This window comes from Ambystoma mexicanum, chromosome 1p (assembly GCF_040938575.1).
Source record: "Ambystoma mexicanum isolate Mex_15411 chromosome 1p, UKY_AmexF1_1, whole genome shotgun sequence".
Classification (NCBI taxonomy): Eukaryota; Metazoa; Chordata; class Amphibia; order Caudata; family Ambystomatidae; genus Ambystoma; species Ambystoma mexicanum.
The window spans coordinates 302,626,507-302,651,530 of NC_090921.1; the positions used below are offsets into that span (position 1 = coordinate 302,626,507).

The window sequence follows — 25,024 nt, forward strand, 5'->3', positions numbered from 1 at the left end:
TGTCCTTGCCTGACTGGCGGCTCCTATTCTGGGCTGCACAGTGCTGGGACATGCCTTTCCGGCTCTGACACGCTCTACGCGACGTAATTGGCGTACACGTGACTAGTTCACGTGACGCAGTGACTGCCCTATTTCCCTTCTGGCTTGGCCGCAGGGCCCTCTGATCATCGGGGGTTACAGCCACCACGCATAGATGGGAGGAGAATGTAAGTACAATACAACGCTGCGAGTCGGCATTTATGACTTACTGCTTTATTAACTAACGGGTCGCATGCGTTAGTGGACATTATATGTCCACTAGACCGGGCCCCCCTCACCTCCCGAAAATATACAGATCTCTCCGATGTGTTTCAGGCACCAGTTGCTAGCTGGCAATTGGCTCCATTCTTTTAATTTGTCCCCTTTAATTTGATTAAACAGAGGGTAGGAAGGACCAAGGACAGGTAGCCCCTAGAGTGATCGGGCTGTGTTGTCGTCTATCATTACAGCATATCGCTCGCAACCACCGTCCCGGACCTCTGAACCTATCATTGGCACTCTGCCTACTAATATGCTAACCACGGATCACACCCACTGCATTTGGAAGGTTAGAATACAGCTTGCAGCACTTGCAAGTCTTCGTATGTGGTCTCCCCCCAACTCCCCCCCCATTTTCTTGCCATCTGAGTGTGTGTTTTTCCTACTGGTTGGAGACGTGTCTCCTGTCTAGAAAACGGTGTTTAATCACCTGTGAATATATATACAACTATAGACTTCACTGTACGGTTTCACGATGCAGTACTCTGTGCTGTTTTAACTTTCATGTATCTCTAATGTGCATAATGGATTGGTCGGAGTTCCCTCGACCTGTAAAGGAGACAGATACTTGGTCTGTTGTCCCCTAGCATCTGAGCATGTGGCAGTGTTTGGGGAGTGACCATGGTTTATTCTTCTGTTTTTCCATAGGTTCTCCTCTTGAACTTCCCTGCATTGGCGCTATGAAGCAGGGTAAAGTATGAACCCTGTGGCAGAAACACGGTGACTGATTATAGTGAATCACCAAAGTATTCTAACCCACACACCCCCGTTTTTAGAAGACAGTCCTGCCGAAAGTGGTTACACCAAAATATACACCACTGAAACCGGTAGACGGCGGTTGTTACATGGTGGAGAACCAAAACCTATTCTACCGTTACCATGAACAAACTACTATGTCTTTTATTACGGTCTTGCGTCCCTTCCTATTATCGAATACTCTTCTAGGAGGGGTCACGTGGGCTGTGTTTGTCTTCAGTTGAAATCTGGCTCATCCCCCACTAGGGAGTATGTGTTGTAAAAAACTTTTTTAGTTACAGCACTACAACTTAACCTGAGCCTTTTTCATAGATCTTAATTTTAGAGCTACCCTGGGAGGTCTTGACCTGTCTGCGGGATAGTAATGTATTATGTACCCATAATAGACAGCTCAGACGGTTTGTTTTCTCAGTCCAAGGTATAAACTCTATTTTTAATACCCGTTTTTTGTTGCCTTTTGCCTACATTAATTTGAGAGGCTCTGTGACCTGGTACAAACAGGAGACTAACAAGTTGTTAGGGTTTTTAAAAAACGGCTTCTCTTTACCCTCTTTTACACAAGACCCTAACTTTATAAGTCCAACCCTACGATGAATGGCACCTTGTGCTCAATGTTGAATGTGTGTGTAAAGACACAAGTACTTTTCTAAAGAGCTGGTGAAGTTCGGAACAGGATTCCGAAGGATGAAAACCGGTTCCATTAGTCGGGGGAGGATCTGCTGCGATGAACAAAGCCATTCCCAACTTTTGGAGGCCTTTTAGAAAGCGGGGGCTACCCAAGCCAAGGAGAGCCCCACAAGGGATCCTCTGCGTAAAATGCAATAGAAGAACAAGGGACCACTGTTAAGTGGTTGCAGTACTCGCCACGCTTAGCTCGGTTTTGGTCCAAACTTGGCAGGTCTAGAGTGGAACTCTGGTTCAATTTCCCTCCCTTGATTCGGCTTCAAAGTGCACAGGTGCTGCAGGTGCAGATGCAGGTCCAGTTTCCAACAGGAGCTGCATCTCCTCTTGGTTGAAGAACAAAGAAAACACTGATGCAGCTTGTCTCTTGGCACAAGAAGGAACGCGGGAAAACCGCCTTCAGCAATCGTCACTGTTGCAGTGTGACGCAGGGCACCCAAGTCTCGCAATCAGACTTTACCTTCTCTCACGCAGCCCAAAGCACCTGGGACGACAAAATTCAGTGAAAAGATGCTTTGCTGTGCAAGCTAGGATGCCCCAAAGTTTTGATGCGACGATGCTCCCGCACAGGTGTCAAGGTTCGTGCTGGACAGTCCACTGGATGACCCCAAAACACTTCCAAACAAGCTCTTTTGCCGGGCAATGAGGAGGCATCAAGAGTGATTGTGCAAGTCTTCTGAGATCGAATGCAAAGCAGGGCTCTACAGAGACAACCGCAGGCTCGGGGCCAACAGTCATCTGTGCAGTTCCGGATAGTCCTTGGATCTGCTCAGCTCTTCTGGATACTGGGCTCTAGCTACAGGTCAATTCAGACTAGTTGCTGATCTGCGGGTCTGCTTTCAGGACCCCTTCTCATATCCACTAGTCCTGCAATTACTCACACCCGGCCAGCCAATGAGATCTTACTCACTCATGCATGCCAACAGTGGTCCAGTTGGGGACCACTGCGGGTCTCATGCCCTCGTACACAGCAGACATGCTGGCACCAGTAGTGTGCATTGGGAGCAGATTGTCCCCACCCACTTTCTGGGTACCCATACACTTGACCTGCAGTAGCCCCTGAAAGAAGCTGTGTTCGTAGGAAACTGCATGCCCAAATATGGAAGTCCTGTGTCATGAAGACCGGCGGGAAGGTCAACAGACGAAATGGCCGAAGGAGTAGACCAAAGACCTTGTGGCACGGCCATGACGCACACTAGTCAGTCATGAGCCACATGCAGTAAGCACGGTATGGCTCGGTAAAAAGTTACTAAAACCCACAGAAAAGCTTCTGCTGCCACCATTCACTCTTGGGCACAGTGGATGTCTAGGGCCTGAAACCGCAAGGACCTCATTGCGCGGTGTTGGAAGATACTTTTTGCAATGAAAGACCAAGAGAAACAGTTTCTCAGTACGGACAGCCTGAAGGACGTGCCAGTTTCCCTGTAACATTAGCAAAAGCCCAGGGGTTGCAGCTGAAGGCTTTGCTACACTGGAAAGTCAGGTCAGAATGCTGAAACAAAAGAAAAAAGTTTGAGGGGTCCGCAAATATATATGGAAAGTTGTCTTTAGAGAAATGTTCACAACAGTTCGCAAATTAGAAACTTGGCGTTCGCTACTTCTCATTGCTTTCTTTATTTAGTTAATGTGGCACTTCAGACAGGTGACTAGAGCATTTATAAGAATTGCCACATTGTCAAATGAGAACGGAGGTCGATTTGGTGAAGATATGTGCTACATACATATATTTGGACAACTGATTATAATGGCAGTGTCTCACAAAAATCATTGATGGAAGAGATGCCATGCATATCTTGACCACTCAATTACCTCACAGGAAGGCACATAGAATGATCCCCAACCTCAATTGCATGCATGGAATGGTATACATTTTAACCAATATTCATTGCAAGCCAGTCACTTGGCATGCAAATAAATATTGATAAATATGCACCAATATGGCATACTGATTTTTAACAGGTCAGCAATATTTGTTAGAGCAGTGTTTTTTCTAGTTCACCGATTGCAAGTAGCAAACTAAGGAAATTGCTACACTTAATGTTATTGCCATTATTGTATTGCAGACCTTTCACAGTGAGATTTTGTCACTTGACAATATCTTCAGTCACCCTACTTTTTGATGTAACTGTGCTTATTAAGTGATGTGCCAAAAGTCAAAAAGAATTGCTGCCTCTACCCACATCCTCTCCAATCGTGTTCATTTAATATAGAACAGTAGACCAGTGTTAAAATGATTTCTAACCACTTTGTTGTTTTGTAAATCTAGAAACTGCAGGTGATTTTGCCTGAACCAGAGTGTTGTTAAATGGTGAAGCCAGGCTCCAAATATTTATCTTGCGTTTCCAACGTCTACAGTGTAAAAATAAAACTGCGTAATTTCTCTATTGGCACATGTTCTTAGTTTATGAAAGCATGTTATACCAGAGTTGATATGGCTTTCATCGCTCTGCTTGGGTAAACATCTGATGGTCGCTGTACTCTTCTCTAATGCGAATTGTAAACCGTTGCCAAGCCTTTGTGACCCCTTTGGTTGATTGTAGGACCTGGGACATGAGCCCACAGACTTTACTCCTAATGCAACAACAAAACAGGGTTCTGTGTTGTCCCAATAAATATCCATGTTGATCAAAAAGCCACTTTTTCCCTGAGATAGTTCCCTGAAAATAATGGCTAATTTCCACGTGACAGTCTAGGGAGGGTTTATGTATCCCTGCACTCTTGGTTTCATCCCTTTTTATATCTGCTGTTTCTTGACTTGATTGGTCTGTCGTTTCATGCACCTGGGTTAACTTGTGCAGGCAAGCAGGCTTTTGGGTGTATGACATCTACTTCAGTTCTGGGGGATGAAACTGTTTGCCTTCACATCATCCTCTTTCACCCCCTCACTGACTTGGGAAGATCTTGTACTGAAGGAACTTTCCCAACTTAGTTCCCCGCTCCTTCTATCACTGTTGCACGCCTTCATATTTTGATGCCACCTCATCGACCGGCCACATGCTTACAACTTATCCATTCTGTTTTTATCAGAATTATGTTTACCTCTCTGAGCTTGCCCTGTCTCTGCTACTGGACTTGCTCCCTCTGTGTCCCCTTGGTTTCCTCTGCCCCCTCCCCCGTGCCCCACACAGCCTCCCTCTGTCCTGGCCCTGCTTCTACCTAGGCTCCTCTCTGGCTGTTCTCCCGAGGTCTCTGGCCTGGCCCCACTCCCGAGGTCTCTGGCCTGGCCCCACTCCCGAGGTCTCTGGCCTGGCCCCACTCCCGAGGTCTCTGGCCTGGACCGGCCCTGCTCCTGCGGTGTATGCCCTGGCCCCGCTCCATGCACTGGCCCGGCCCAAAGTGTTTTTCACTTACTCCGTCATTACGTACTTTGTCATAAAGTGGGAAATATTTCTGAGAAAAATGTTTTGTGCAAGATTTTTCAATCCTTTTGAAGGTTTAAATACTACAGAGCACATCTGTCTTTTATGTGACTTTGGAGCACCACAGGTCCCGCGTGCCAAGGCCTCAGCTGTCTGGTTTGCTTAAACCTCGTCCTGTGCTCAGGCCTGTGGGTCCCACCTGCACTGGGCCCCATTGCCATCTTGGGGGTTGGGTTGTTGCCTTCTTAGGGAACTGGTCTGGATGAGGTGGCCGTCGCGCCACACAGCCGCCCCACGGGAAGATGCTTCCTGTCGACTATTAGACCCCCACGAAGTGGGAGATTATGGAGCCCAGTCAGAGACAAATGTTGGAGTCATCTGGAGCTGCCGCAACTCGGGCTGTATGGTTTGACAGCCAGTGGGTCCATGCTGGCAAACCAGGTAGCTAAGCTGTGCTCTCTCCGAACAGCTGCCCTTGCTGTCTGGTGCTTCCAGTTGCGTTGCTGCCGCCCTGGTCCAGTGTTTAGTCTGCCATCTGCACCCAAGCCTCGTTTAGCTGGTTGCCTCCATGCCTGCACCCCATGCCATGCCAGTATATCCTGGGTGGGTGGGAGATTCCCCTGTACTGCAAGGCACTGCATGAAGGATGGAGACCCTCACGGTGATTTAGACAGAAACCTGGCTCATAGGATCTCTTTCAGTAGGTCGCAGCGAGGTAGCTTTTCTGCTTTGTGACCCTGAGCCAGAATCCGGAAGTCTACAACTGATTTAGCACCGGGTTCCCACGAACCTGCAGTGCTCTACACATGCGGTGAACCCTTTCTGTCCACACTGTAGTCCTGATAGGCAGGCAGATCAATGCACTGGCCCAGGGCATAGGCCCTAGGCCAAACAAAGCTCCACAGCACTGCTGTATCATTACGGTTTGGGGAGCGGTGAGGGGGGGAGGAGTTTGACCTGGAGGTGTTCCGTCATCCCACAGATCGTAGCTTCGCAACATAGGCTTCTCAGCCAAGCACATACACAAAACGTCAACCACTGGTTCCTTTCGTACTGTTACTATTGAAACACCACACCAGTAGGGTAAAACTAACCTGTCTAACAATTGTCTAAACCCTGCTCGCGTTCACGATTAGTGGGTGAACAATACAACTCTTGATGAATTCTGCTTCACAATCATAAGTGGAACCTCCAAGGACCAAAAAGCAATGGCTTTGATTGCTTGGCCGCCACAAGCCGATTATTCCTCTGGTGACTTTTCTGACACCCCTTGTTTGAAACCCATAAAGTCAGAAGGATCGTGAGGCCCCGCTTTCACTGTCTGTATTCATACTGAAAATCTACATCAAGCGAGCGTTTGCCCTTCTGCTCTGTGGGAGTTTTCTGTCCTCACTGACCTCTCCTCAGGGCACCTGCGTTAACATTTGACTGGTGTACCGCCCCAGTCAAACTCCTGAACAGCCACTGTTCCCGTAATGGGCTGCACCCACCGGGCGCTCTGAGTCAGTATCGAAAACCCCATGATTCTCGCCACCCCCACCTCACTGGAAAAGTGGAAAAAGTGAGTGGCTTTTCACCTGCAGCCCGAAGGCTACCCACTTATCCTACATCATTCACTGTGGCAGACTAGAGCCCCACTCAACGATGTCTTTGTTCCTTGCGGATTCAGTCAGGCCAGTTTCCTTGGCTGTGATTTCGCAAGATCTGTCAGGACAGTGGGAATATTATTCATGCGTGTCACTAATTGGATGGCAAGGCATTTGGCCTCCTTAAGAGGCATAGTCACTCCTGCTGTCTGGGGCCTGGGTCCAAAATACCTTCAGCTATCCCTCCGCAAACACCTCCCCTCTCAAGCTCTTCGCTCCTCTACCTCGAACTCCCTCAGGGTCAGTCGTTTTTCAAAGAAACGATTTGGGGGTAGATCTCTATCTTCGGCTGGGGCCTCCCTCTGGAACAGCCTCCCTGCCACTCTAAAACTTGAGGAGAACCATCTCCGGTTCCGGAAGTACCTCAAAACCTTCCTCTTCGCTCCCCTTCTCTCCCGCTGATCTGCTCTCTTGGCACTGTGCACCTGGCCACCCTCTTTCCCCTGGGCCCAGGTACCTGCTCACCCTGCCACCTTCCTGCACTGCCTCCTGGCCACCCCTTGCACTGGGGACTGTATCTGTATCCATACAGGTTCTCCCCCCCCCCCATTTTTCTTCTTTTCTGCACTTATTCAGACTTACCCAGTCTGCTGCCTTAGACACAGCACTTGCCACTTGCTGGCTGCACTACCACAGTTTGCCTCAATTTTCTATTCATTTTATTTATCTGCGCTCCTCAGCTTCTGCACTTTCCACTCTCCCCCCTTCCATGCACTTTTTCCCTTTTCCCTTTCCCATGCACTTGCGTGTTCCCAATGACACTGGGCCTAGTAAGATCGTTTTTATGTTGTGTTGTGTTCTACCTTGCCTAGTCGCGCTCTGAAACACTTGTGTACGAGCGCGATACAAATAAAATATCATATATCATACCCATGCCTCGGTGAATTTGTTTGCTTTGACATTCAGGGCACTGGGCAGAAATAGCATTAGGGCTGGACGATTGGCGATATGATACATTTCTCCAGCATGGGGTCTGGCATGTATTGACATGCTCATGAATATTCCCTGCCAGGCTGGGAATCCTCAGTAAAATAAAAACAGTTTCACTTAGAACAGTGACTGGTTTAAAGAAGAAATACAGTTTATCTACTGCCCCCAGCCAATGACATTCCTCTCCCTAAGCCCCTCCTCTGGCAGCCCTCTTCAGATTTATAGCGCACGCTTCAGTGTTGGGAGTCCTTGAGTTTTCTTGATGGAAAAAGGTTCTATTTTTATTCTGAAAGAGCCAGTGTGCTCTGTTTTCCATTTGCCGACAGCGAGATCCGTTGTTGGTGAATTTCAGTGCCCCTCAAGGTGCAAAGATTGTCGAAGATTCCAGATGGCCATCGGGCATACTTTGTACCTTGCGACCATGACGGAGGAGGAGGAGGGAAGGTCCCTCTTCAAGCCCTGCACCAAGTGCAGGCTACGGAATTTATTTGTCGAAGACGATCACCTACAATGCCTCTACTGCCTTCACCCAGAATATAAGGAGGTGGAGTGCGAGATATGCCTCAGGTTCTCCAAGAAGAGGATGGACCGGCACAGTAGACTAGCAGCGTGGCTGAATCCCAGGGCCTCTGCCTTGTGCTACGAGCTGGGTCATGCCTAGGACCGGCTGGTCTGAGGAGCGGTCTTCTAAGTCTTTTGAGGGCGCCTCATCTGTGGGGGCCCAAGACAAGGCCAAGAACCGCAAGTCCGAGTCCACCGGGTTTGCCACGGTAGCAGGTCCCAAGGTGGACAGGGCACGATCAACATTATCCTCCGCCTCCATTGCCAGCCGTCAATCGAGCGTCTCCTCAAAGGAAATCTTCCAGCCCGGCAAAATCCGCAGGAGAAGCCGCAGAGGGAGGAGAAGGCCGAACTGGCCAAGAAAGCCCAATCGGCACAAGATAAGACTTCGTTGACGAAAGAGTTGGTGGCGACTGCTACTAGAGCTGACCCTGTGAAGGTAGCCCCTGCAGCGCAGAAGGTATCCCTGCCCCGAGGCACAAAACCGCCACAGTGACTTTGGCAAAGTCTGCTGGCACGCTGGAAAAGGGCACAGAGTCTCTGATCCTGGTGCCAGCCCCTCAGAGGGGGGGGGGGGGGAGTGTTAGGAGGCCCCCTGATCAGCCCTCCAGGCTGTGGCCCAAGCCATGGAGGTCTCATCCACGGACGAGGACTGGAATCCTTGCATGGTCCACGAGTACATGGTAGAGGATGGTGACACGGCCTAGTATTCGGATCACGCCAGCTCTGCCGAGGGATGCGTCTCTGGACATCCTGTCGACCCTCCACACCTTGGTGTTGGAGATCCAGAAGAGACTGCCACAGGGCTTGGTTCCAGTGGGCCTTCCGATCAGCCGCCAGCGAAGTGGAATCATCATCCACTGCCCTCATTTCCGCCTCCACATCTGTCGGCCCCCTCTATTCCCCGGCATACCCAGAAACGGGTACGGGAACGGTTATGGCCATGCCGACCGACGACAAGGATATCCTCGCAACGGGCAGCAGGTCTCTGCTGCCTCGGGCGTCCACACCGGATAAGGTGGGGTCATTCCATTCCATGATCTCGAGAGCATCGGCGCTATTCCAGCTTGTGCATGAAGAAACCAGGAAGGAGGCTTTCTTTTACCAGAGGCGTGAGGCGAAGAGGAAGACCATCATAGCTGTGCCTTTTCTGGATGACATGTGGGAGGAAGGCTTACTCCTCATGAAGTACCCTTGCACGGCTCTGTCCAAACTGGATAGGCTGGAGAAGAAGTACCGGGTGCTGTAATACGCACCAAAGTGCGTGAGGTTGCAACCATCACCAGATTCAGTGGTATCGGCGGCCGCAAGTAAACAGTTTGCTAACCAGTCCTTGTCTTCAGTCCCTCCGGACAGTGAGGGGAAGAAGATGGACGCCATGGGGAGGAAGGTGATTTACACTGTGGCATCTACCATCAAGGCGGCCAACACACTGGTGATCCTAGCCAGGTATGACGGAGTACAAGCTGGGTCTGATTTTGGAGTTCCTACCCGACCATAAGAAGATGGAGGCAATCGATCTCTTCCAGGAAGGGGAGGTAGCGTCTGATCATGCATCAGTGTGGCGTTGGATGTTGCCGACACAGGGTTTTGTCAAATGGGCAACAGTGTCTGCCTGCGTTGCCAAGGCTGGCTGAAGACCACGAATTTCTGCCAGGAGGTCCAAGTGAAGGTACTGGACATGCCCTTCGATGGAGATGACCTTTTTGGGAAAGTCGTTGGATGCGGACATGGCCCGTTCCTTGGGCACCCTCCAGCAACAGCTCTTACTTTCCATCCTCTATAGGAAAGTCAAACAGGTCTTCCAAAGGTTTCTCCTAATCGTACCGTCAGCCTTCCAGGTCTACGTAGAGGAAGCCTACAGAGGCCGTTCCCAGGATTAAGGTGGTGGAGGCCCTGAAGCAAGCCTGAACCAATCATGTCATGGTGGGAGCCCACCCGTGCGCCCTGTAGGGAGGACGTCTGGCAAAATTTGTCAGCGAGTGGGTAAAGAGTACCACTGACAGATAGGTGTTGGATGCTAATGCCCAGTGACATATGCTGGCGTTTCAGCGCAAGCATCCCTTGATCCCTCCGGTTGCACATCCCTCAGCTCCTGGAGGAGGTACGGGCCATGCAACAAAAAGGGGTGTTCGAGCTAGTTCCCCAGTGGCTCAGAGTCTATTCTAGATACTACTTGGTCAGAATCTGGGATTCTCGGTCAACCATCCAAAGTCCTGCTTGACGCCATCGCAAAACGTGCTGTACCTAGGCGCCAGGCTCAATACGGTGTCTTGCCTGGCGTCTCTCTGAGGAGAGGTTAGCGGCCATTCTGGGGAAGGTGCAGTGGCTGTCATCGAAGAGGGTGGCCACTGTGCAAGCCGTCGAATCATTGCTGGGCATGATATCGTCCTGCATCTACCTCGTCTGGCTCTGCAGGTTGCAGGTGCGGCCCCTCCAAAAATTCCTAGACACCTGCTGGATACAGGTGTCTGGAAGCTACACAGACAAGCTGGGTGATGGTATGGTGGGGCGTCCGCTCCAACATCGCCCAAGGCATGAGAATCCAGACCCCACCTTACCAGGAGACGGTCACCCCGGACGCCTCCCTAGAGGGATGGGGAGAGCACTCCGGATGTCTGCACATCAGAGGACTGTGGTTGCCAGAGGAGAAAGATCTTCATATCAACATCGTAAGCAACGGGCCGGGTTCTAGGAAAGGCAAGGTGGTAAGTATCTTCACGGACAACACCAACTATGTTTTACATTATATATATATTTTGTGGGTTTTCGTGTGGGGGGGGAAAAAAAGAAAAAAAAAGGGGGTTAAAAAAATGGGTTAAAAAAAAAAAAATTCGACCATTTGGTGTCGACCAAATTGCAGTCGACCAGTTTGTTGTCGACCACTTGACTGGACACCCCTTTCTTTCTTTGTCTGGCTTTTCCACAGCTCCTGCTGCTTGCCCACTGTTAGAGGCTTCCAGACCTACGGCAAGTACACAACCCACTTGATTCAGGTCCTGCAAGTCCTCTGGGATATCTGCTGGCGTCCTGGCTCCTTCTCTGGTCCCATCGCGGCTGTCTCCTCCATACAAGGGTCCCATACTGGTCTCTCCCTTTGTTGCTCTACTCTGCAATACTGGTCTCCCCTTACAGGCTGCAGGGGTGGATATCTGAGACTTGCCTGACCATAATTAAAGGGACATGCCTGACCCTTGCAGCATTTTACAGGCATCTTCCTCGTCCCAGTACTAGAGTGAAGAAATGGAGTAGTGGTCACTACTCCTAGTTGCGTCTTCCTCATCCTAGTACTGTCATGTGGCGAAATGAGGGGGGGGGAATCAGCTTCATAGTAACCCATAAAGGTCGGGGGAGGGTTAGATTGGTCCTCAACAGGAAAATGGATACCATGTCTCTCCTGTGGGTTCCCCACTCCCCAAGAACCCTCCACCCAGGTGATCTTCCCTCGCTTCTCCACCACCAGGGTCGGGGATCCAAGAGCGATGGCCTTTCCCTGGACACCTTAGCAGAGGATCCAAGGGGAGTAGGAGTAAGAATACCCTTGGGTTTCTCACAGGATTTAAAGTATACTGTTTTTTAATGTACTGCTTCTTGCCACTTGCCCCAGTTGTACTGCCTCAATAAACTGTTTTCTTGCAGTGGTCCTCAATTTATCAATCTTGTGGAATTCTGCACAGTCGTCCCTGCCATGGTTCGCTCCTGTGACTGCAGCTTTCATGCAGATATCTGAAGCAATTGCTTGGCTCTTGGAGTTAACTTACTGATTAATATAGAATAGTGTTCATGGCAATAGTAAATCACCCTGTGCTATAGTATAAAATAGTTAGTGACGTTGAAACATGTGTATAGTTACAGCTGCTTTTGTTCCTTCCCTTTTTGGCGTTGCTTTATTTTCTTTGTTGCTCTTCATTATTTGCCCAGTCTAAAGTGCAAAGTAGTACATCCATATGGACAGCTATAGCCTAGAGCTCGGTGAAGAAGCAGTCAAGGTCGTTTGCTAATGAGTAATTACAACTTTCCCCGTGACTTCTCGTTGGTGACTGTAATTTGATTGGGGTTGTCTTAGTGTTTGAGCATCTCACCTGCGAAAATTCCTCAATCACACTAATATCTCCAGAATGAGTTGCCTGTACTTTGCATTTTCTTTGCCATTTCTATGACTGAATTCTGGTTTCTTTGTCTCCTAAATTCTAGTGTGGCCTCAAGAGGAGTACATTGTGGAGTATTCTTTGGAGTATGGCTTCCTGCGGTTGTCTCAGAGCACCCGTCAACGTCTCAACATTCCTGTTATGGTAGTGACTCTAGGTAGGTTCTGTGGTCTGAACAGTCTTCATGGGGATTAGATTTTATGGGTGCAATAGGTTTTGTGCTGCTGCTGGGGACACAGCGATGGGAACATTGTGACCCATATTGTATGAAAGGGCAGAACATGTCTGAGAATGTAGATGACTTGCCTGTGCATCTAATGCATCATTCGCTCATTCACCTGTCTGTAATACTGTCCACATTTTGGAAGTTGCTGTCCAAAAAGTTACTGTCTTTCTACTTGGTCGTTGAAATTAAAATCTATTTACGGCTTGGGAGGAGTTAAATGGTCGTCTTGGGAGGGCAGTACTGCATGTACATTATTCTTGACACCAAAAGTTTTGTGATGAAGGGAAGAAATTAAGATGAGCCACAGACAAGTTTTGGGGCTGTTAAGGAGATGGCTGTCGAAGAAACCGTATAACCCTTGGCAAAGTTATTGCACAAAAGTACACGCTAAAAGCAAATCTCATTGTCTCATAATGGGTTTTTGATTTTCTTACAGTAGTTTCCTGCTACATCCCTCCATCCCACCACGCCTCAAGGAGGGAGACAGTTGATCTATTGCAAGTTAATTTAAAGAGATGACGAGGTTTGCTTATTGGTTAAAAATAAAGGGGCATCTCAGAAGAATTATTAATGTAGAAAGGACTTGAATACAAAAAGTTCTGAATAAGTAATGAAACTGTGTTGGGGAGAGGCATTGCAGATGTGCGTCAGTCAAGTCGCAATCATAACACCTTGTGCACGTAGTTAAGCAAATAGCCTTGCTTGCTCTTATCAAATCCTTAATCTTCCATGACCTTCACTCAGGAATGTGCAAGATTGCCCATACCACCTGCAGCAGGAGGATATTAGGTGTTTTATATTATATGTATTGAGTGCAGACCGAATTTGTGGAAGCAGAGGAGCACTTTACAATCATTGGGGGAAGAACACAGTGGAGGGAAGCAGCAAAAAACTGAGCAGGGAGCTACCATGGGAAGGCTAGCAATAGGCAGCAAGGGTTCTACAAGCAACCACAGGAGGGAACAGTGAGGAGCAGATCAGTCTCGGGTGTTTTCTCCAGCATGGGGTCTGGCATGAATTCACATGCCCATGAATATTCCCCCGTCATCGGGCTGGGAAATCCTTGGTAAGGAAATAAATCAGTTTCACTTCTGAACTGTCTTTTTCCTAACAACCACTTACTGGTCCCTAGGGTCATACTGCCCCCAGCCAATGACTGCCCTCTACCTAAGCCCCTCCTCTGGCAGCCATCTCCAGATTTTTACCGCACGTTCAAGTGTTGGGAGTCCTCATGCTATAGCTCTCAAGCTTTTACTGCGTTTTGTGATTTTTCTTTTTGTTCTATTTTTTTTCAGTCAATCGAGCCTCAAGCTCCATCGATTCACCTTCCGATTAACGGAGACCCGTTGTCGGAATCTTAAGCGCCCCTGAAGGTGAATTTCATTGAGTTTCTTCTTGGAGGATTCCAGAAGCTTCTTCAAGGTCTATGCTGTGTGGACATGGCGGATGAGGACAACTCTGCGCCTCTTCAAGGTTTTCCCTGGCTACAACCTACGGAATGTCTTTTCGGGCGATGGACGTTCCCTGTGCCTTTTACTGCTTGCACTCGGACCCCATGCACGTGGAGGATGACTGCATCTTGTCTGGAGATGGTACCCTGCATGCTGAGCGATCGGCGCAGGTGTCTCAACGAGTGGCTGCAGGCCAAGGCCCCTGCTCTGGGTGAGTCCCGGTAGCATGCCTCTCCTGTTTAGAAGAAAGTTGAGTGGTGTTCTAAGACCTTTGAGTGCGCCCCTCCCACGGGTGCCTGACATAAGGCTAAGCACTGCGAGTCCACTGCCACCGGGAGCGCCTTTGCGACGGGCTCCACGGCGAGTACAGAGTCTCCAGCACCTTCGACCACGAGCCAATGCTCAGGATCTTCAAAGAAAAGGAAGACGGACCATCCTGGCAAGCTCTTGGAGAAGACGCAGACAGGCCCTACAGAGAAGGCCAAGTGGGAGCAGGGCTCAGTCCCTCCCCCTAAGGTGAAGGCCTCAGGCTTTACCAAGGCCATGAAGGCCTAGGTGCATCAGACGAAGGCCCAGGAGTGGTGGCGTCCCTCGCGAAGGCCACTGAGGCAGATCTGCAGGGCACGACTGTTAGGCAGAAACCTGTGCAGTTCCCTTAGGGACCACGTCAAAAGATTTAGGACTACAGGTGTTTGGCAGTAAACCCACTTGGTAGCAGTCTGTAACACACAGATTCACTTGGGAGTTGTGGCTGAGCAGTCAGACTTCTCTCAAGAAGAGTTAGGCAGTATGTAGAGTATACACAATAGGTACAGAGATACAGTAGCACAAGCAAACACGGACCAGAGCTGTGGTGTAAAAGTATATCATTATTTAAAGACACACTTGTAAATTACACTAGCACTAAATGTAAATTTCAGCACACAGTCACTATTATATATATATATATATATATATCTATATATATATATCTGAGGCTTGTGGAATCTGCTTAGATCACATGCTGTGCATAGGCCGACATCTAGTGGAAGCTGCGGAGTATTAGTTTGTTTTTCGAAAATCGAAAAAGGGCGTCGACACAGGGCGTGCCAGTAATACTATCCCTAGTGTGACGTCCACTGTACCCATGATCCCTCACGCGTCTAGGATCCCCAGATTGTTTTTTTCCGCCATTCTGGTCGGAAGCACTTCATCGGAGTTCCCTGGCTTTGCCATATTAACACTTAAAACTATTCTAATTTGCCCCATTTTCTCACCCCTACGTCGACCAGCATCTCGACGCCGAACCGGGGAGGAGATCAACGTCGAAATCCGACGGATTGGGCCTTGAGGCTTCCGCCTCGGCTCGGGCCTGGGCCGCTGGCCTCGGCCCTACAGTAGGGAGAGTGGGGGGTGGTACACTTCCACACTCGGTTAGAAACACCTTCTTACCTACACACACTTGCCCGCTGCCCACAGGCGCGTATGGAGGGTACGCCCTTTCAGTTTTGCCCCAAGTGTAATAAAAAATACCCTTGGGTAGATAAGCACGCTACGTGCAACCTTTGCCTGCCCAGAGACCACCCCGAGGCGGGTTGCAGGGCCTGTAGCAGGTTTAAGACAAAAACTCTTAAGGACCGCTCCACCAAGCGTTGGGCCCACCACGCCAAGCTAGCAGCTATGGAGGCGGAGGGTACCTTCAGCGACGGCAGCGACGCCGGACTTTCGGACGGCGAGGGCACCAAGGCGTCGAAAGACAGCCTAACGCACGTCCCCGGCCTCGGAAGGTCGTCCGTCCCGGCGACTATGGGGAAGTCCCCCGGCGACAAGAGCGTTACACATACACACGCTAAACACAAAAAACCCACCCGAGATTCGACGTCGTCGAAGCCTCGGAAAGAGGCACAAAAGGAGCGGTCCGAAAGGACGTCCTCTGGGCGGTCCCGGTCGAGGTCGCCGCACGACGTCAGGCAAGCCTCCACACTTGCACATAGTGCCTCGCCCATTAACATCACGGAAGATCACTCGTCCGGAGACGAACACGGCTTCCATCCCCAGCCTGCACCCCAGGGAAAGGGTACATCACTTGGGAGTGAGGAGGGCCCAGTTTCGAAGCCTAGTTCGAAACACAGGGATTCCACCTCCGATCCTCGACGCCAGGCGTCGAAAGATAAGGGAAAGGGTAAACACACTTCCACCCACGGGGAAGGGGGTAAGCAACAAAGGAAACAACCCTTGCAATCCCCCACAACTATAGAACTGACTTCCCCGTCCAAGTCTTCTCAGGGACAGTCCATAGAGAGTTCCAGCAGGGTCACCCCAAGCTCAAAACTCTGGTCATGCGAGGACATTGACAGAGTAATGTCAAGGATGTCCTCCTTAGCAAATTTCTTCGAAAGACACCCTGACCAACTACTAGCTTTAAACCCTCAGGAATCTTCTCCCTCAGGTTCAAGGGACCCTATCCTTTCAAATAAAAGGCCCCGGGTCGAGACACCAGTAAAGGCTTCAGAACCCTTCGAAGTCCAACCCTATTCTTGCCTTTTCCCTACAGGCCAAGGAGACTCTTCCCTTATAGAGGGCCAGGATTTTGAGACACCAGAAGATCTCGCAGTGTCAGATTATTACGGGGAGGACGAAGACGAGGATGAGCCAGAAAATAGCCCTGATATTTTCAGAATGGACTCACCAGTCGAAAGGGAAGCCCCAGTGTCTGATTCCCCAATAGATAATCAGCCCCTCCTGAATGAACTGCTCTCTCGGGCAGCTAACCACTTCCACATAGACACACAAGGTGTCCAAGAGGAGAGGGACTTCGCGGAGGAACTAATAGGGGAAAGGAAGACAGTAGCCCAGACCATTCCCATCCTGAAATCTATTCAACGCAGAATAGCACCATCCCTTGTCAACCCAAACTTGACAAGACCTGTAAACCCGAGAGTAGAGAAGCTGTTTAGAGCAGCCCAGTCGGACCCTCTATATATTAGAGGCCAACTTAAGCCAGACTCTCTAGTCGTAACTAACACCCGCAAGAGAGCTGGAACCCCATTATCTTCCTCGGAGGCTCCCCCCGACAAGGAAAGTAAGAAACTCTATGGTTTTGGTAGAAAAGTAGCCTCCACGGCAGCCTACCAAACCAGAATCGCGAATTCCACCACACTGTTGGCCAGCTACAACTGCCATCAGTGGGAAGAAGTGGCAGCACTAATAGATTCCGCTCCCGAACCCCTTAAGAGCCAGCTATCTCGCATTTGTGCAGAGGGAAGAAACGTCTCAGGCTGCATTTTAAAAGCAACTTTAGACGCCGCAGACAATGCGGGTAGAATTATAGCAGAGGGGACTGTCATCAAAAGACATGCTTGGTTGAGACAGTCAGGATTCAGAGCAGAAACACAAGCTGCACTCTTAGACAAACCAGTGGAAAGTGATCTCCTGTTTGGAAAGGCAGTCGAGGACGCACTAAAAAACGCTAAGGAGGAATTCGACACCCTCAAATCCCTTGGCCAGTTAACTACAAAACCACCTAACCAAAGAGGGAACGGCAATTTTCGTCGCCCCCGCGGCCAAAATTCCAATAGAGGAAATAGCTATTCCCACACCCAGGGTACACAGTGGAACACCAACTCACAACAGTCTACCCAGGGGTATGGTAGGGCTAGTAGAAGAGGACGTGGTAGAGGCAGAGGCAGCCCCAGTAAAGGAGGCGGCACGCCTCCACCGAAGCAGTGACGCTCATTTCAGGGTCCCTTCCCATGCAACCCCAGTAGGGGGACGAATATCCAGCTTCACCCAGGCATGGGAAGGGATAACATCCGACAGATGGGTGCTGTCGACAGTATCCAAGGGGTACTGTATAGAACTACTGCAACGTCCCCGAAACCACCCTCCAAGACAAAAAGTCCACTCTTTGGAACATCAAAAGATCCTCCTCGAGGAAGTCTACAATCTGCTCCTAAAGGACGCGATAGAACTCGTCCCAGGACACCAGGTAAACAAGGGTATCTATTCAACTTACTTCCTTGTGCCAAAGAAAGATTTAACAATGCGCCCAGTATTGGACTTACGGCCTGCCAACAAGTATGTCAAGCCCCAAAAATTCCGTATGACCACGCTACAAGAGGTAATCCCACTCCTAAAAAAGGGGGATTACATGGCAACCTTGGATATGAAAGATGCCTATTTTCATATTTCTATGCTCCCGGCGCACAGAAAATACTTGCGCTTCAAGGTGGACAGTCGCCACTACCAATTCAAGGTACTGCCCTTCGGGATAGCTTCAGCACCAAGGGTATTCACCAAGGTACTGGCGGTGGCAGCTGCACACCTACGCAGGGAGGCAATCCCAGTGTACCCTTATCTAGACGACTGGCTCATAACGGGGGAAACCCCAGGAATCTGCAGATCAAACATTCAGAGGACTATCGACCTCCTCCACGAATTAGGCTTCTCTATCAACGAGAAGAAGTCAAGTCTGGTGCCAAGCACCTCAAAACAGTTTCTAGGAGCTATCCTAGATACTCAGAGAGAATTGACCTTCCCTTCGGAAGAAAGAATTCGGAATATACTTCTGCAAATTCCGCATTATCAGTCAGGTCAACAGATAACAGTACGCAAAGCTATGCGGTTACTGGGCATGATGGCGTCATGCATTTACCTGGTCCCCCACGCGCGTCTGCGTCCCATGCAGGAATGGTTGGCGAAACAGTGGTCTCAGGCAAGTGGTCAGTGGGACGATCTAGTGGTCGTTTCGCCAACACTCGTACAGAGCCTACACTGGTGGACAAGAGAATATCGCAAAGGGGAAACCCTTTTACGATCCCGAAGTACAGGCAGTGGTTACTACAGATGCATGCCTGACTGGTTGGGGAGCTCACCATCTCCACCACACAGCTCAGGGTCTCTGGTCTCACTCAGTAGCCAAGAACCACATCAATCTGCTAGAGCTTCTGGCAGTATTCCGAGCGCTGCAGGCGTTCGAGCCCCATCTACTGAACTTGTCGGTGCAGATCAGGACGGACAGCACGACAGCCATGTTCTATCTGAACAAGCAAGGAGGGACTCGTTCGCCAAATCTGTCCAAGCTTGCCCAGAAAATATGGATATGGGCACTCAGACGGAACATCTTCCTGTCATCGCAACATGTTCCAGGGGAGCTCAATTCCCTAGCGGATGCTCTAAGCAGAGACCCCCTCCCAGAAGAACACGAATGGGTCCTTCACAGAGACGTAGTAGAAGATCTCTTCTCTCAGTGGGGTTTCCCCACTATAGACCTATTCGCCACAAGCGAAAACAAACAATGCCCAGGATTTGCATCCAGGTTCCCCCAAACGGACTCCCAGGGGAATGCCCTGTGGATGAACTGGTCAGGGATGTTTGCGTACGCTTTTCCACCAACTCCTCATCAGGAAGGTGGTGTACAAGATGAACAAGGAATCAATGACGCTCATCCTAGTTGCTCCCATGTGGGCGAGACAACCATGGTTTCCACACCTACGCAGGATGGCGGTGTGCGAGCCCATCAGACTCCCAGCCTGGTACAACCTTCTGTCCCAGCAACAAGGTCAAACACTGCATCAGGAACCCAACTCTATGAACCTAGCAGCATGGCTCCTGAAGTCATAGAGTTTGGACATCTCAAATTACCACAGAGGTGTATGGACATTCTAAAAGAGTCCAGGAAACCAAATACAAGACACTGTTACTTTGACAAGTGGAAAAGATTCGTTATCTGGTGCCAGAATAAACAAATCAACCCGGTTGATTGCACTCCTTCCAACGTTGTAACATACATGCTCCACCTGCTGGATGCAGGGTTGGTTTTTAACTCTCTGAAAGTACACCTGGCAGCCCTCTCGGCTTACACCACATCCCATAACAGGGTCTCGTGGTGGAAAGTACCAGTGGTTAAAGCCTTCATGGAAGGAGTAAAGAGACTTCACCCTCCTATTTCGAACCCACCGCCAGGATGGGACCTCAACGTGGTGCTAGCTAAGCTCATGGGGCCCCCCTTCGAACCCATGCATAAAAGTAGTCTCAAACACCTGACTTATAAAACGGCCTTCTTAGTAGCCATTACCTCCATAAGAAGGGTCAGTGAAATTCAGGCTCTGTCAGTGCAAGATCCTTTCTTTACTATCCACAAGGACAAACTGGTTTTACGCACACACCCTAGGTTCTCACCAAAATTCATATCCAAGTTCCATGTAAACCAGTCCATCGAGCTTCCGGCTTTCTTCCAAAACCCACAAAGCTCGGCTGAGGTGAAACTACACACCCTAGATGTGCGTAGGGCGGTCTTATACTATGTAAATAAAACCAGACCGCTAAGGAAAACAGATCAACTGTTTGTCTCCGTAGCTACAGGCAGAGAGGGGGATCGCGTCTCTAAAGGCGCTATCTCTAAGTGGATTATCAACTGTATACAGCTGTGTTACTCTCTTTCAAAAAAGACTCTGCCGTTTACACCAAGGGCCCACTCTACTAGAGGCATTGGGGCCACTCTGGCTTTCATTGCAAATGTTCCCCTCGACACCATTTGCAAAGCAGCTACTTGGAGCTCTATTCACACTTTTACTCAGCATTACTGCATTGACACTCATTCCAAGACAGATACACAAGTGGGACAAGCGGTTCTAAGACACCTGTTTGCTCATGACCCTTCTCACATCCCACCTCCTTCTTCTGGTACTGCTCGCTAATCTATGCACAGCATGTGATCTAAGCAGATTCCACAAGCCTCAGAAGGGATACATTACTCACCGTAATCGTATTTCTGATGCTTGTATCTGCTTAGATTCACATGCGACCCACCCTTCCTCCCCTCCGAGAGAAGGCGCATGGTTGCTTGTAGTCTTACCTTTCTGTCTATCTGCTTGGACTATCTGTACTCACGCTACTCCTCATGCTACCTCATGTCAGGAAAAACACAATCTGGGGATCCTAGACGCGTGAGGGATCATGGGTACAGTGGACGTCACACTAGGGATAGTATTACTGGCACGCCCTGTGTCGACGCCCTTTTTCGATTTTCGAAAAACAAACTGTAATACTCCGCAGCTTCCACTAGATGTCGGCCTATGCACAGCATGTGAATCTAAGCAGATACAAGCATCAGAAATACGATTACGGTGAGTAATGTATCCTATATATATTTCTGATGTTTGTTAATCTGCTTAGAATCACATGCTGTGCATAGGTCCGACATCCAGTGGTCACTGCGGAGTATTGCATTTTGTTTTTCGTAGTCGAAAAGGGGACGTCGACTAGGCGTGTCTGAAACACTATCCCTATAGTGACGTGCGTTGTACCCACAATCCCTCACGCGTCGAGGTCCCTCAGATTGTTTTTTTCCGCCCAGCTTCTGGTCGCCTTCACGCGGAGCTCCTCGAGAGACATTGCAACCCTCGACCTTTGGTCGTTTCTTCTACGAAGATTAATACAGCACTCCCTCGACGCAGTGTAGCTGTTCTCCGCCGAGCAAAATCGTCGACGGAGGGTCGAGCGGAGGAAATCTTCAGCGCTGCCGAACACTTGGCCTGGCCTCGCTGGCCACTTACAGTAGGGAGAGTGGGGTCGTGGGACATCTCTGGGTCTTTCTGAGAATGCCTTTCACTTTCCCCTTCCTTTCCCTGGGGGTGTTTATCGCGATTTATTGCCTCTGCTATGGAGAGGACACCATTTAGGTTTTGCCCACTTTGTAAAGGCAAATTCACTTGGAAGGACAAGCACTCACGGTGTAACCGCTGCTTGCCCCTCGATCACAAAGAGGAAGGGTGTGCGGCTTGTCGGCTTCTGAAGCCTAAAACTCTAAAAGACCGTAGGGTTAAAAGGTGGGCGGCCTACGCGATGTCGAAGGCCGAAGGTTCACCCGCCGCTGCTACCACCGACAGTGACGAGGAACGCGATGACACGACCTCCGCCACGGAAGTCGAAACCCCCTCTAAGGAGCGCTTACGCGCTTCGTCGTCTGTCCCCGGCCCCGACGGGCTCGGCTCACGCCCTGCTTATGGGGATGAACACCCCGGCGACACTGACGCACACAAAGATTCACATAAAGATAAGCACACAACCCATGGCTCTTCTTCGTCTAAGTCGAAGAGAGCTTCGGCGCCCAAGGAGACGCAGGTTCCACCGGCGGCCTCCTCGGACCGTTCGGGTTCGAAGCCCCTCTCGCAACCGCAGCCGCGACCTGCGACTGGGCTTTCGGCAAACAAGGGCGCCACCACCAAACCACCGGCCGGTGCGCATCAACAGAAGGCGCATACCGCCGTACACCGCTCGATACCCATAGCGTCGAAAACTCAAGCTTCCGCCGACAAGAATGTCGCCGATAGCTTAGCCAGGATCGTTGTAGCCGACGCCCAAAAGCGTACGCCGAAAATTTCGTCGAGCGTTACGCATAGATCAAAGGATACGCCGAAAACACCCGAAGGAAAGCAGGGATTACCCCCTTCAGTCAGGGAGTCTCCCTACACACCTGAGGGTTTTGAGGAGGGCGACGGGACACTTTCCTCGACGCTTTGGGAGAGGTCGAGCCATTTCGAGGTAGACAACTCGAGTTTTCCCCCGCTAGACCGCTCTGGGGTACCCCATGAAACTATGGAGAGACTCCACCTCTGTATGGAGAGGATGGAAAAGTTTATGAGTACCCAAGCCCCTCTAACTCTCAGAAGAACTAGAGAAGGGCCTCAAGACGACCCCAGAGCCAAAAAACCGAGGCTGGTCGATCCCCTGCTGGACACAGCCTCAGACTTCCAAGACGTATATGACCTCACTGGGGAGGAACAATACTTCGAAGAAGAAGATGATTTCATGGACAACGAAGGACAGAACCAGGAGGAATGTCTAGAAGACAGAACAGACATTATAGAAGAAGGCTTCGGGATTAGCCCAGGAGAAGGACCTTCGCACCCCTGGCAATCACCATCAGTGTGTTCCGACACTGATGCCCTAAATCTAACTCCTCCGGATAATTCTCCAGTTAGGAACACGTCTCCAATAGACGATCAGCCTACTTTCAATGCACTGTTGCGCAGAGCAGCAGCGCATTTCGAACTGGACACGGGAGAACTCTCTCCAGAATTAGACTTTGTAGAAAGAGTCATTAAAGAAAAACCCCCGGTCAGCCAGACCATTCCTCTCCTCGCTTCAGTTAAAAGGAGGATCACCCCGTCGCTGTCCACTCCCGCTTTGATCAGAGGGGTCAATCCACGGATTGAGAAACTTTTCGCTCCTTCACCCTCAGACCCGCTCTACATTAGAGGACATTCCATACCGGACTCCCTAGTTGTATCTAATACTAGAAAGAGGGCAGGGGTACCACTTTCCACCAGTGAGGCACCCCCTGACAAGGAGGGCAAGAGGCTATATGCCCTTGCAAAAAGAGTTACTTCCTCGGCTGCCTTCTCAGCAAGAATTGCCAACAACAATTCCTTGCTTGCGAGCTACGCAGACGCGCAGTGGACCAAACTGCGCAAAGACGCAGAGGAAGCACCGGAGCCTTTACGTACACGCCTACTGTCGACTATTGGCGAAGGAACACAAGTGAACCAGAGCATTGTAAAAAACTCTCTGGACGCGGCAGAAACAGCAGGACGTTCCCTGGTACAAGGAATACTCCTAAAGCGCCATGTATGGCTGCGCAACTCAGGCTTTAAACCGGAGACACAGGCGTCTTTAATAAATAAACCTGTCGAGGACGCTAACCTCTTCGGAAAAGCGGTAGATGAAGCCCTAGAGATGGCCAAAAAAGAGTTTGACACTATCAAGACTCTTGACCAGATCTCTAAGCCCACTACCAGACGCGGCTATGGCAACAAGCGCTTTTTTCGTGGCCAACGGCAACAACAACAAGGTCAGCATCAGCAATACCCTGCCACCAATTACCAAGCCAATAGTGGGCAGTACAGCCAAAGAGGCCAACGCCGGGGCAAAGGGAGAGGTCGGGGATCCACCCCCAGAGGCTCCCAAGCCCCCAACAACTCCAAGTGACGCGAAGATTCGCGTCCCCTCCCATGCAACACCGGTCGGGGGCCGGATAACATCCTTTCTTCCTGCATGGGAGGAGATAACGTCAGACCGTTGGGTACTTTCCACCGTAGCCCACGGATACTGTATCGAATTCAACAGTTCCCCATCCTACAAACCCCCGAGGGGACGACGGTTGACGCCGGAACATCTTGCCATCCTTCTTCAAGAAGTACAACAACTGCTGGAAAAAGGAGCCATAGAGGTCGTGCCTCTATCTCAGGTAACGGAAGGTATTTATTCAGTGTACTTCCTTGTACCCAAAAAGGATCTAACCATGCGCCCTGTATTAGATCTGCGCCCAGCGAACAAGTTTATCAAACCCCAAAAGTTTCGTATGGTGACCTTACAGGAGGTGATCCCGCTGCTTTCGCAGGGAGATTACATGACAACATTGGACATGAAAGATGCATACTTTCATATTTCAATGTTGCCAGCGCACAGAAAATACCTAAGGTTCATGATAGAGGGCAAACACTACCAGTTCAAGGTGCTACCCTTCGGTATAGCTTCAGCACCAAGGGTATTCACAAAGGTACTGGCAGTGGCTGCGGCCCACCTGCGCAGGTTGTCCATCCCAGTTTACCCTTACCTCGACGACTGGCTCATAACAGGGGACTCTTACGAAACATGTTTCTCCAATACCCAAAAGACGGTAGACCTTTTGTTCCAACTGGGCTTCTCCATCAACGAAAAGAAGTCCAGTCTAGACCCCAGTCAAATCAAACAATTCCTAGGGGCTCTAATTCAAACAAGGGACGGCCTCGTCTTCCCCTCCAAAGAGAGGGTCCAAAACATGCTGTTTCAGATCCCCCAATATGTGACCGGCCGAGAGGTGACGGTACGCAAAGCAATGCGCTTGCTAGGAATGATGGCGTCGTGTATTTATTTGGTACCTCACGCGCGCCTGCGCATGCGCCCAATGCAAGAGTGGCTCAACAGCCAGTGGTGTCAGGCCAGCGGA

At 50.1% G+C, this 25,024-nt stretch overlaps 1 protein-coding gene across 4 annotated transcripts in view; it reads left to right on the forward strand.

Moving 5' to 3' along the window:
* The window catches only part of TMEM259 (transmembrane protein 259), a 648,432-nt gene that overhangs the window by 288,506 nt on the left and 334,902 nt on the right, over positions 1 to 25,024 (forward strand). For all 4 annotated transcript variants that reach the window (XM_069647475.1, XM_069647467.1, XM_069647484.1 and 1 more), the window contains exon 4: positions 12,425 to 12,535. In XM_069647475.1, the coding sequence (XP_069503576.1) occupies positions 12,425 to 12,535 (111 nt within the window). The remainder of the gene's footprint in view (positions 1 to 12,424; positions 12,536 to 25,024) is intronic.